At 42.8% G+C, this 13,179-nt stretch overlaps 1 protein-coding gene across 2 annotated transcripts in view; it reads left to right on the top strand.

Annotated features, from left to right (window-relative positions):
* The window catches only part of LOC142785232 (protein O-mannosyl-transferase TMTC1-like), a 69,970-nt gene extending 58,685 nt beyond the window's left edge, over nucleotides 1–11,285 (top strand). For both annotated transcript variants that reach the window (XM_075883673.1, XM_075883672.1), the window contains 8 exons: nucleotides 468–611; nucleotides 975–1,186; nucleotides 1,784–1,919; nucleotides 2,717–2,861; nucleotides 3,980–4,117; nucleotides 6,360–6,482; nucleotides 7,412–7,489; nucleotides 7,680–11,285. In XM_075883673.1, the coding sequence (XP_075739788.1) occupies nucleotides 468–611; nucleotides 975–1,186; nucleotides 1,784–1,919; nucleotides 2,717–2,861; nucleotides 3,980–4,117; nucleotides 6,360–6,482; nucleotides 7,412–7,489; nucleotides 7,680–7,814 (1,111 nt within the window). In that variant the 3' untranslated portion in view covers nucleotides 7,815–11,285. The remainder of the gene's footprint in view (nucleotides 1–467; nucleotides 612–974; nucleotides 1,187–1,783; nucleotides 1,920–2,716; nucleotides 2,862–3,979; nucleotides 4,118–6,359; nucleotides 6,483–7,411; nucleotides 7,490–7,679) is intronic.
* Nucleotides 11,286–13,179: the final 1,894 nt, after the last annotated feature.

Below are 13,179 nucleotides of genomic sequence, written 5' to 3'. Positions count from 1 at the left end.
AATTAGGGGTATTCTTGTCTTGACGCGTTGTTTATTATTTATTTGTTCTTCAAGTTACAAGTGTTTTGAAGCTCCGCTGGTCAGCAGAATAAAGTGACATTCAGCGAAAAGCTACCACCCTTACATGGGCACTCAAATAAGACCATTCGAGTCCTTAAACGAGGCATCGAGATTTTCAAACGGTACAGCGCGGGATTTCTGAGGTGATACGCCGGCCAAACAGCCCTTAAACCTTGTCTTTTAAACTTTACCTTTAACAAAATGGTGTCTGGCCACTATTCTTTGACAGGACCGCATTACGTAAGCAGGTTGAGGTGAAAAGAAATTAAGAAAAGGTTTATTCTGATAATGATTGCTGAGGCCTTCGCTTGCGCTGGTGATGGCGTTAAGTGTTTATTGCAGCAGAAAATTGTGCGTAGTAAAACGGGGTAATATTTGATTTATTCCTTCTGCTTTTCGCACCCCAGGTTGTGGCCAGATCACGCCAGCGCTCACAATAACTTGGGCACTGTGCTGACATCGGCGGAAGAATCTGAACATCACTTTCGATACGCCTTGCACGTCAACCCAAACCACCCAGGAGCTCATTTCAACCTGGCCAATATCTACAGGTACATAGGGTTTCCCTACTTTTGAGGCAGTTAAGCAGTACAGTTAGCACAGCCAAGCTGCAGTGAACCACAATCACGAGAAAGAAAACCGAGAAAAAACAAAACAGACTCTTTCAACGCATATTGGTAATGCATTGGTAGTGTCGTAATAAAAGCCTTACCAACCCAACTGTGCCTATCGTTTGTTATTTTGTCTTTTGTCATGACCACGCCTCGCACTTCAGCATATGCTCGACCTCTCATCTTCTGTACATGCTTCCAGGGTAATGTTTCGCTCATTGTTTGCCAGAAATCAATCTATCCTGCAGTAAACAGTTTGCCCATGAATAACAAAAAGAAATATCCTTTGTTTTTCCCGTACAGTAAGCAAGGCCAAAAAGATGTCGCAAAAGCCCTGCTGGAGCGTGCGGTGGAGCTTGACCACGATTTCTGCGAGGCCTACTCGTCGCTTGCTGTCCTCGCGGCTGACAGAGGTGACCTAGCTGAAGCCGAGAGGCTGCACGAGATGGCGTTAAAGAGCGATGACAGAAATGCCGACGCCCGGAATAACTACGGCACATTCCTTCAGTCACAGGGTGAGGCCGTCTTTAGAGTAACTTCTACTCCTCTATATTAGGCTCAAGTCGTGCCACGTAGTGACAAGATATGTACTTTTCGGCAGCTAAGTAACTTGTCACCTGTTTAATAAACTATATGTTATTCAAATCAGCTATAGCCCTAAAAACCGCTACTGCAACTTATAAGTTTCCCGACCTCTGGTCTCAAAGTATAGCCATTATGTCGAGCGTAATGAAATGACTGGATATGTTTCGCTGTACAATGTTAAGAGATTACATCGTTATCTTGCAGGACTTCTAAAGTTATCAACAATATAAACAAGATATGTTGCAAGGATGGGTAAATAATTAAGCGTTATCAGGTGTGGCTGCCTAGCATGATTGTCTACACAAAAAACAGGTAGTTTAAAATTTGAATACTGCGAAAATTCTGCAGAAGACGAAGCGTGAAACGGTTGAACTAAGAATGTCACTAGTACGGCAACGGGTGTTGTTCAACTCCAATGACAACCCTCTTCCATCATTTTTCATCTCTAATTCAACCTAGATTACTTGTTGGCATTTTCTGCTTTTCAATGATCTTATTCAGGTAAGCATGTGCTCTTTTCTTTACAGGCCGCGCTGAAGAGGCCATGGCACAGTATCATCATGCTCTCGACATTCAAGAAAACCACACCGTGGCACTTCTGAACGCAGCTAAGAGCCTTCGGAGCATGAATCTAAACATGCAGGCCGAAAGCCTCTACAAGAGGTTAGCTACGAGGTTATACCTACAGCCGACCATCCTCCTTAGAACAAAGTTAACCAACGAACCTCCGTGGTGTTGTGACAATGCTCCGCCGCGATGACATAAGAGGCGACCTAAAGAAAGAATATGTCAATTTGATTCTATTTACCCACCCTTTCTTTTACAGCATGTCCACATTAGGTAATCCTAAATCCGCCAAGACCATGTACGATGCCTCAAATAATTAGTTTCTCACCTGTTCAATCCGACAGGAGAAGTCACAATAGGGAGGACTTTAAAAGAAGTGAGCATAAACCTAAAATTCGTTTCAGCCTCCCTAATTCGTGTAAGCCTTTCAGATAGCAGTGGACGCATTAGTGAGGCAGAGCTGTGGCGCTATCGTTCGAAAGATTGCCTCAGTTGTACTTAGTGGAGTAACACCGTTGTGTGTTCAAGGTGTGCATTTGAATATAAGATCTTGCGGAGAGACATCCTACATCATATGACGTCTCAGATATCAGAAAGTGAATTTTCCAACCTTTTTACCACACTTTTCTTGTTAGCCTAGACTTCCTACAAAATCATTTTGTGGCACACCCTCTTAGCGTTGTTTGTAATCTGTGTAATGAATGACTGTGCATGACAATTTTGCGGCTGATGCTCTTAAAACAAATAACAAGCAGCTGAATCCATCAGAAGCAGCCTGAAGAAACACACGTTGCTGTTAAACTAACACCGTTTATGCAACACGTGAATTAGAAATACTAGTTGATTTCTCTCAAATTCACTGTCCATGATGAAGTTTGGTTTATGACGGACAGAGCCCTTGCTGCTGAGCCAGATCCACTGGTGATGGACAACCTCGCTGTGTTCTACGTCAGCGCTGGGCGACTGGATGAAGCAAGAGAGCTGTTCGAGGATATAAATAAGTGTTTCCCGGACCACCGTGACAGCAAGGTTCACTATGTGAGTAGGAAATGACGAACAGAAATGTTCGTTAGGGAGTAATAATTTGTAATAGCTGGTCTGTTGGCACTCTTGGACAGTGCGGACTGCTTCTTTTCACGTGAGAGAAAATTCGAACTAATCACGAGAGACAATTCGCGCTATATTTTTTATTACTTCTTGGCTTCGATAAAATTGTTTGTCCATATTTTATGCTATGTCCATATTTTATGCTATGTCCATTTATTTATGTCCATATTTTATGCGACCGAGAATTAGGCAGAATGCACGATATAAAAAAATTTGGCAGAGGTTTTTATATGCACTGTAGTTTGGTTGTCCCTCATTAAAAAGAAGCTATGAAGGACTTGCTGAAAACAGGCACGTAGGCAGAAATTTTTTTTCGGAGGGGGGGTGGGGCACTTCTTCGATTTTGGGGTGGGCGCATCCTTGAAATGGTCATTTTTGCTCTCTGTGCCATGGCGAAAAACAATTTTGGTAGGAGACGGGGCACGGGCCTGCTGTGCCACAGCGTGAGTACGCCCCTCGTTGACAAACTAAACGCAATTAGTATAATAAAGCCTAATATAACCAGACAAGGACAGTATTTTACAATAATAAATGTCTTTCGTGTGAAGTGGTTTAACGTTCAATTTTTATGACTCCGGCATTACACATACAAATAAAATTATTAGGTTATTACCGCAAAATTTATGCAAAAGTACGTCTCGGAAAGCTGCTTACGTATTACCAGCTAAGAGTACAAGACTGGTATGCGTGCTTTTCAATCAACTGACATACTCGCAAGAATAATGTTACGAGAAAAGAATCGCACATTCATTCTAATATAGAAGAAAAGTCAAGAGAGTGTCAAAGAAGAGGCATAATTTCCAGAGTGTTGGGGTTGACGCTAACGTATTTTTAAAGATATATTGAGAGACGTCAAATGTGAGCAGAAGTTGCGTGGCTGTATATTGCGTAGGCACTGCTGAATCTATAGAGGCAAAATTTCTTTTTTTCTCTAAGTAAACGGGGTTGTATTCCTGCTTTGTTAGGTGAAAGCATTCAATCAATACTGTTCTGGATTTAAGGTATTGTAGAAAGCAGCATACAGTGTTTCGTTTCAACTCCATTTTCAGGCTCAGCTCCTAATTCAACTTCGAAGTTTTCGAGCTGCTGAGGACCTTCTGCTCGACGTGATCGACCACAACAGCACCGACAGAGGTGCCTTGCACACGGCTGCCCTGTTATACCACCACATCAACCAAACAGTCGAGGTACTTGTTGCATTTCGTCAAGTCGATCAATCACTTATTCTGTGTGCAAACGATGTATTTGACTCTGCATAGAAAATGAGTCGCTGGTTGCTCTATTCGCTGCCTGCGTCAACTTAAAATTGCTGTTATTTATTTCTCCTTTAGCTTGACTGATTGATTACTGCCCCTTAGCTGTTTAACGAATTGCATAACATAATAGTGTGGGCAATCTTGCGGTCCTTGTGTAAATCGTACCTTTATAGCTTATGACTCAAGTAACTTGATTTCTCGCAAGAGTTTAACAGTTCACAAATGTACTTTAGACGTCTGAAAAGAGTATTTTGCGCACACATAGAACAATTTGTTTTTAATTTCACATCTGCTTCAGAAAGCAAGGAGTATAAGGGCTTCTAAATCGTAGCCTTTAGTATGGAGCAGCCATGTTTCAACGAGATAAAAGAGCTGATTTCGTGGAAATTGTGGCGTCCGCATTGGTGTCAGTGTCGTTGGTTGTGAGTGAAAAATCGTCATCTTTGTGTGACCGAAGAATCGAGAAAGACGCAAAAGAAATGAATAACTAAAAATTCTCGGTCTGAGTGGGGATCGAACCCGGGTTGTTTACGTGGCAAGCGGGTGTTCTACCACACAGCCACGCTTCTTCTTTAAAAAAAAACACAGCCACGCTTCTGCTTGCGAATACAGTGGAAATAACTTCCTCCTCTTGGAAATACAGTTAGAGTAACTTTCACGCTTCACCAAACACACATACATGCTTCATAATAGAGCATGAATTGTTGCAAGAATATTGCGTGGTACAAGCACCATTGGCCGTCAGGACATGATATTATCGTAATGACTTCATAGCTTGAAGTCAGTCACCCACTGCAAAAAGCACTCATGTTACTGCTTTCTGAAGGCCATGTTGTGGGTTCATAGCAACTGTGGAGATAGGTTTGCACAAGGCTTACCTACTATGCGCAACCGTGTAGGGATGCGACGTCCTCTACTGCCGCTGCGTGCGAAGATGTTCGTCGTTTTCTCCGGCACGGCGCAGAAACCACGTACGAGGCAGGATAACAACAACAACGGGTTTATTAACCCAAGATGCAGCACAGTGCAACACTCACTGGCTTGCAGGCCGTATAGCAAACTCCGCAAGTCCGAGCAAGTGCGTTTGCCTAGGGCGCTACGACTCCCGCACAAGGACCGAAGTCGAACGCTCGAACGAGAAGCCGCCTGCTAAGCAGCGCGTAAACCTCTCGTGGAGGCCTGAGAGCATCTGCCGCGACGAGCGAATCGTTGGGCGCAACACAGCTCGCAGGAGAGGAGGATGTCGCGCGCGCCCAATGGGAAATGGCACTGCGTTGTGACGTAGGCCCGCGTAGCGTGCCCGGACATGCCAGCGCGGGAAGAAGCCGACGGTTGACTGGCCCAGACCAAGAGGCGCCCTGGCAGCCATCTTAGTGAATGCCGGTGCTTATGCGCGCCCGGGCTACGCTGGTGGCGCGCGTGCGGCAGCTGGGGAATGAGGCGCCAGGTAGGAGGGCGGTCTCGATTCCTACACAACTTATAAAGATTTCCAAAACTAAAGGTTTGAATTGCGCACTAATAAAAATTATCGCTATTGCGTTCAACTGTTGAAAGCGAAGCTGAATGGTTCCCAATTTTTATTTTTTCCAGCTTTATAATCAAGATATAATTGTTTATCAGATCCGCCTAATACACAAGGGTGGATGGCTACTGGGTACATTGAATGACATCATATAATCAGTAGGGATGCTCTACCGCTACCGTACTGTTGAACAGACCGTATAAAGGGCCTGAACTACAAATTACTTTAACTTGTGAATATTACTGTATTAACCGTGTTTCACTACAAGAACTGGGTTCATATTTTAAATGCATACAAAATAGGCTAACTGTGAATGGTGCTGAAATTCATTTCTATAATTAGCGAACATGCTGCGCATTTTCTTCATCTGGTAATTATTACTGCTACTTGTTCACAGCAAGCTTGCAGAACTTTGCTTTGAATCAATGTGATTCATTTTTTAATATTCCTGACTACAAGGTTTATATGCCATTATACTACCTCAGCTCTCAAGGGGATGTTACGAATTTACATAATTATGGGGCACTTGCTGCGTCCCCACTGAGAGTTCCCTCAGTAGCCCTGAATACAATTGAACATTGTATGAACCGCTGTGCGTTCTTGTACTATAAATATGATCGATAGATTAGTGAGTCTTTCTTAATCTTTCAGGCACTGGAATACGTATTAAAGGCTCTAAAGTTGTGCGCTGTTGACGACCACCTATGTGCAAAAATACACAGCGACCACGGTGACATACTGAAGGACCTAAATGACTTCAGCTCATCGGCACAGGTTCGTACAAGGCACGCGCTTTTATCAGAGTAATGAACCATTTTTCAAAACTCGATGACATAGCTTGGGCAGAATAATGATGTTCTGAAAGCCTAAATAAACACCCTCTTTTGTTTTAGTTCTTCACTTTGTGTCTGTAAATTATGCCAACACGCATAATATTGCAATTGTTTGGACATAATTTCCCGTAGATTAGGTGTGCCTAGATAGTAGCATTTTGACTTGAAGTAATATAAAAGCACGTTATAGTCCCAGGAGCATGTATTAAAATAATTTGATATTTTACACTTTACCTCAATTTTACACGGATCTAATCAATTTTCTGGCATGATGATGCGAAATAAGTTAAAGTAAAAAACAAAAATAGCTGTTCTATACAGCACGCGATTTGAGAGTAATTATATATATATATATATATATAAATATATATATATATAAATATATATATATATATATATATATATAAATATATATATATATATATGTATATATATATATATATATATATATATATATATATATATATATATATATATATATATATATATATATCACTATTTATGTACTTACTTTTTGTAAATATAAATTTCTTACCTAATTGGAGACATTTATTGGTATCGCACCTTAACAGCAGAATCAATATCCCTCCCCGTTTATTATACGCACTTATGTTGTGTGGTTAAGCATGTAAATGCTATTAAAAAGTTTTCTCAGGATATTTTTCAAAGAAATTTAGAAATATTTGTCAAACGATTGTAAATTGCTTATAAAGTCTTTCCCGTGGCTGAGTCACTACTTATAAGGCATGCTTATAGAAACCCCTGCTTGAAATGCCTACTCTACTACACCAAATATCTGCTGCTTTTTATGTCAATAACATGCATAAAATACATAAAATATTTAATGTGCCATTTCGTTTTCTGTTTCAGAGCTATGAAGTTGCCATTCGTCTGGATCCTGATCTTGCTCACGCTCATCTGAACCTTGCGGTGATCAGGCACTTGGAGGTTCGCTTTGTTGTTGCGAGATATAGCAACGCAATGCAATAACTGGTTTCATCATGCGTTAATATTTATTGCCTTCACCGAAACACGTAATACTTAGTTGCCACACTTGGGCTTAAGTGACTGCTTATAAATGCAGAGCTCATTGTGCAGGTTATTCTATCAGAAATTTATGCTACATGTTATTTTCCAGAGTGACTACCCAGCTGCATTTCGACACTACCAAGTGGCCCTCTCTCTGGATCCAAAGAACAAGCTCATCGTAGACAACATGGCCAAGTTGAGGCGACGAATCACTAGGCCACTGCCCTTCTACGACTGCGTTTAGTGCTGGAGCTTCGTCGGAGTGCAATTACCGCGCCACCTATCGGCATATATACATTCACACTATGCCTTTTCAGGTGGCTTCACGTGTTCCCTAAACTTTACCAGTGAGCAGGCAGACATTCCGTTTAATTAGCTCGAAGTGCAGAATGATCGTATCTTGACTCCTAAGTAGCAGTTTGTGTTATAGGTGTATGTACTGCGTCATTTATGCTTCAAACACCCCGTCCTATTCCACAGTGCTGATAACGAAAAGAAATTGTGAAACTTTTAGTTTTCAATTAGTAAGGTTGATATCTTGTGAATAGGTATTTTTCAGACACCGGGACACTCTGTTTTTTCCAATTGGCGAAAACCTGTGCCCTATATATGCCTGTTGAAACTACGTGATGTCGCGCAGTAGTTTTTATGGAATAATTGTGATACTACACTATGAACTCGTCTCACATTGTTAATGTTCAATGTTCGCACGTTAACTATTTGCCCCTGTTAACATATATGACTTCAAAAATACTTCCAGAGAATTTCGTTTTTTGGTTCAAGAAAAAAAAATAATAATGCACTGGATTTTTCGCCCAGATTTCTGATGCACGAAAACGTTTAGATTGTTCACGTGGAGTTTTAATATCAACACAAAAAGTGAATGTCTACTACGATCCTCTTTTTATGTAGTTTTCTTTCTACGCCATTAAGAAGAAATGAAAAAAAAAATAGACGACAACACTGAATGAATGTATTACTGAATGTAGCATGTGTGTCAACCTACTTGTCTTCACCCTCTTTGTCAGTATCTATGCGGTTTGCTGTAGTGAAAAGTACCACTTCTTCGAGTAGTGGCATAAGTCTATGCAACAACGTGCCTAGATTTCTGATTGTCAGAGTTTTTTGTGGGTTATCTATCACAATGTAACTCTCTCAAAGTGTGACAGATTTGCTCAGATGTGGTTCCTGTTACTGTGTCGTTGTGTGCGTCGTGTTATAAATGTTTACGAATCAAGTAAAGTCGGAATGCAGCACCGGAACAATACAAGGAGATCTCGCGAAAAATGTCTGACGTAATCATCGCATCGCAGTGCGCGTAACGTTGGGCGTGTTTCCGTGACCTACAACGTATCTGGAAAACCTGTGTATGTTCGGATTTACAGGACGTATTGAAGCCAGTTGTCTCGAGCTGCTCAATGTCTGCGAATGTAAAGTGGAATATTTGTTTCTTGGGGGAGAACGAGAGGAGTGGCAGCATCGTGCTTAGAACGGCAGGAAGTTCAACTAGTTAATACAGATTTGTCATAAATAATGTACGCATGTAGACACGCAAAAGAAGAGTCAAGACAACACAAACGCCGCGTTCTTGCTGTCTTCTTCTATTTGTCTGTGTCTGTTTGTGTCTGCGTTCTTTCTTTTACCCTTGTACTATTGCCCTGTGACGGGTTTTCCTGGCATTATTTTTCTTATCATTTTTGATGTTTTTACGAATTAGCAGTTGACTCTTTTTCGTTGTTTTTAACATCTCCAGGTCCATGAAAATTGGATGGCACAGGAGCAGCATAGCACACCAAGAAGTTGCTAGACCTAATCTTACCAAGTTTCTTAGGTTTTTTCCGTAGGACTGCGGTGCCACAAACGCTAAAAACTGTTCGTAATACTCCACGGTGTCTAGCCGCTATCAGAAGCACTGACAGTAGCACATAATAGTTCAGAAGTGTGCTTGTAAACAGCAGCATGTGGTGGCAGAGTGCGACAATAGCTGTTGGATGCGATGCCACTCCTTGACTAGCCTGCGTAACGCTGACCGTGTTTCTGCACAACCCCCTCACCAGAGGTGTTGGAGCGGTGCCAAATCGGTCAAGGTGCAGCTGCGCGTTGACGTTACTCTCTTCCTCACCTGCAGTAGCTTTCAGCTCCTCCACCGGCTTGCAACAAACTTCTCCTCACTTCACCCTTTCCACCACACGCAATGCTCGAGCGCACGTCGAGTTGAAACTCTAGGCATATTTAGTTACGGGTCTGCAGCCACCGTACGGGCGTGGCCGGCCATTGTAAACGGCCAGCAGGCTGCGCCCGTATGGGTGCTGTGGGCACGTGACTAACCCCCGCAATCAGAAAAGGTCCTCGACTTGAAGTTGACTTCAAACCGCCTAATGTAGCGCGTTTGTGTTGCCTTGGCACCGCCTAAGGACAGCACGTTCGCAACGTGCTCGTGCTGCATTGAAGTCTGTGGCAAGTGAAGTTGAAGTCAAGCAGCGTTTCTGAACGCGGGGGTTAGTCTGTCTAATCTATCGGCTCGTTTATCTGCAATGAAACTTGCACAATACCAAACCCATCTACCGTGTCTTTGCGTTTCAAAAGAGCGTTTACTCGAGTAAACGCTACACCGAGTTTCGCTTCAAACCGTTCTTTCAGAGCCCGCGTCAACGCCCGTTTCAACCTGGTCAGCGCCGTGCGCACCGCTGCTGCTTCGCATCCCATCAGGTTTCAGTTTGCAGATATGGTCCATAATTTCTTTTACCGTCGTGGCGCTCAAAGCATCGCAAAAGGATATGTGTGTTTGGCCACAAGGCGTATACCATTAGCTTCGCCACATTAAAAAATAAACCATTACTCAAGTTTATACTTGTGATACGTTGGAGTGAAAAGCCCCCCAGAGGTCAATCTACCAAATATTGGTCAGTCGGTGCTCAGGTTTATAATAAAGTTCATGATGTCTGTATGTCGCCACCGGAGGCAGTGTCATCACATTCCTTGTACGATTGCGTGCTAGTTGTTGCCCATGGTATTTTATTGGCTCAAGAGTTTGCGTATGTGCCCTTTGTAGGAAGTACACAGACTGCCCGAGAATATAGAACTTTAAGAGGCTTTCGAGCACCTTACGTAGCCGTAACAAAAACGTGGTGTTAATGGCGCATGGTAGGTGTTTATCGTGTCAACAATGTTTATGTTGCCTTCCTTCCACTTAGCTGCATAGTGGAGTCCTGACTGCTGGATGAGCTTGCAGGAGTCGGTATTTGCATCGCCTTACTTCACCAGAGCCTAGCAAGGGTAGTATTTTTTTGTAGGAAGTTGTCTCACTGTGTAATCGTCTCGTTATTTGTGTGTGTTCACGGCTTTCATGGATACTAATGCTTGCCGACGCGCAATCATCCCAACTGATGTGTTTATAACGTCGATTAGAAGTGATGTAACCGTGCTGTGAGTGGTTTTCGTGTATCGGTTGAGACTACCCGGAAAAATAATAATTTTTGCTAATGTTGAATGACTGAATCTGTTTCGTACACCTATTTTTATATCCTATTGGGATAAAACTTTCGCGTGTCTTTGTCCCGTATGTGTGCTTGTTCATCACCCCATCTATTAGTGCGCAATTTTTGGAGCTGTCACATCACGCATTTGCGCTTGAGTGTTATTCGTGGATGTACAATTTCGTAAAATACTTCATGCTGTCATGTCCCACATTGAAAAAAGCGATGCTTTCATGCAATTTTGTCTCGGTTTGAATGAGTTTTCTACAATACCAATTTTTTTGTATAATGCGCGTATTATTACTTTTTACTGACATGATATACAAGTACATATCGGTGCACAAGTAAGGTGCCAGCTACGCCTTAGCCCTTGAGCAAATGTTGAGTATCCTTCACCTCTAGACCGGTCCTCAGTCTGTAGGGCGCGCCTCGAAAGTTACCTCTCTGGGAAGCCCTTAACGTTAAGAATAACACTCACGCCATGGTTAGGAACTGCGGTTTCTTTAGCATGGTGCTGCAAAACGGACGTACAACAATGCGGACTTATACATAAAAATGACGAAGTCTTGAAAAAAAAAAACTACCGGCCATTCAATTATAGAGGAAGGTAAGTGGCCATTTTGCCACGCACGTCCACTTCTACGTTATCCGCAAATTCCATACCTTTAGTGAAAATTCTACTTAGCATCTTTCGAAACCAACGCGTCCATAGTGTCCGAACCATGTCGAAACCGTTGGTGCAGTTACTGCCTCTTCACCAGTGAGAAATGCACACAGAAGAGAGGGACCTCCTGCACAGGATAAAGCGAAAAAAACTGCAGGTGCTGAGAGATTCAGTGGTTCAATGACAAACTAATTTGCTACCAAAATAAATGCTGTACTGTTCCTCTATCTTTGACATCTCGCTGTTGCACATTTTAGAAAGCAGAATCCCGGCATCAGCGCATCACATCACCTCAATTGAATGCTCGGCAATAGACGAACGTGCGGGCGCTGCTCAGAGTAATTAATGCACCCGCAGCATATCCTGGATAATGTGTCTACTAGATCTCTAGGCAAGAATGGACGCCGTGACTCGCCCAGCGCTTCCTCATCGACCGTTGCCGCTGCTTCGAACGAATAGTCGTCCGGGTATTCTGATTCCATGCTCCACTCACTTTATTCCATTTTATTGTTTTCATATCAAGAACCATCTCAGGGCATTTCTACGTACGAGCAACAACTATCTCTGGAGGTTGCGTATGTGCGTGTTAAAAAGAAAGAAGAACAGAATTGTCACTCGACAAAGCAGCCAAGCAAGCAGAAACGAAATTGCCGCATTCTTTGGGCCCCACGTCGGCCTACCAAAGGAGTGCACGCAGCAAACTTGTGCATTCCTTTCCCAGAAACCACTTTCGCTGCGCCATTTTTTTTTTTGCCGCGTTCTCTAACACTAGCGTTTGGTACAGTTGCCCAAAGGTGTATATAAAAGAGGTGACTGCCAGCCATGCTTCCTGTACCAACTTTTGGCCACCGCAATCATTTCACCATTCGTGAAGTTTGCATGTGGCTGCGGCGAACTTCAAAGCATTCTCTTTTATCTCGTCCGTCTAGAGGTCGTAGTTTTGACATTGTGTGTGTACTGTGCTTGAAATCTAAGACTGAGCCGCATGTTGCGAATGGTGCATGTGTGTAGGTATATGCGCTTATAAGGATTCTACTATAAGATTTATTTTGGAAATGCACGAAGAACGTGAAAAAAAAGCGCAACCTTGCCCAAATGTTGTAGCGGAAGGTTGTTGCGGCGATTCCTTGGAAAGATATTGCGGAGTTATAGGCGGGCACAACAAAAACCGTTCAAGATCGATTTCATTGCTTGTCCATTGTAATGATTCAGTGGTTATGGTAATCGGCTGCTGGCCCGTCGGTCGCGTTTTCGATCCCAGCCATGGCAGTCGCATCTTGATGGAGACGAAATGGCAGAGGCCTGTGTACTGCGTGGTGTCAGTGCAGGATAAAGAACACCAGATGGTCAAACTTTATGTAGCCCTCCACTACGGTGCCTCCGATAATCTTATCGTGGATTTAGGACGTGAAACCTCAGATGTTGTAATATTTATTAAGCTTCTTTTACTTGGCCCGGTAGGTAAGATT

The sequence above is a fragment of the Rhipicephalus microplus genome, unplaced genomic scaffold (genome assembly GCF_043290135.1).
Source record: "Rhipicephalus microplus isolate Deutch F79 unplaced genomic scaffold, USDA_Rmic scaffold_19, whole genome shotgun sequence".
Taxonomy (NCBI): Eukaryota; Metazoa; Arthropoda; class Arachnida; order Ixodida; family Ixodidae; genus Rhipicephalus; species Rhipicephalus microplus.
Note: the sequence above shows the minus strand (reverse complement) of the source record. Positions and strands in the feature narration are given on the sequence as shown.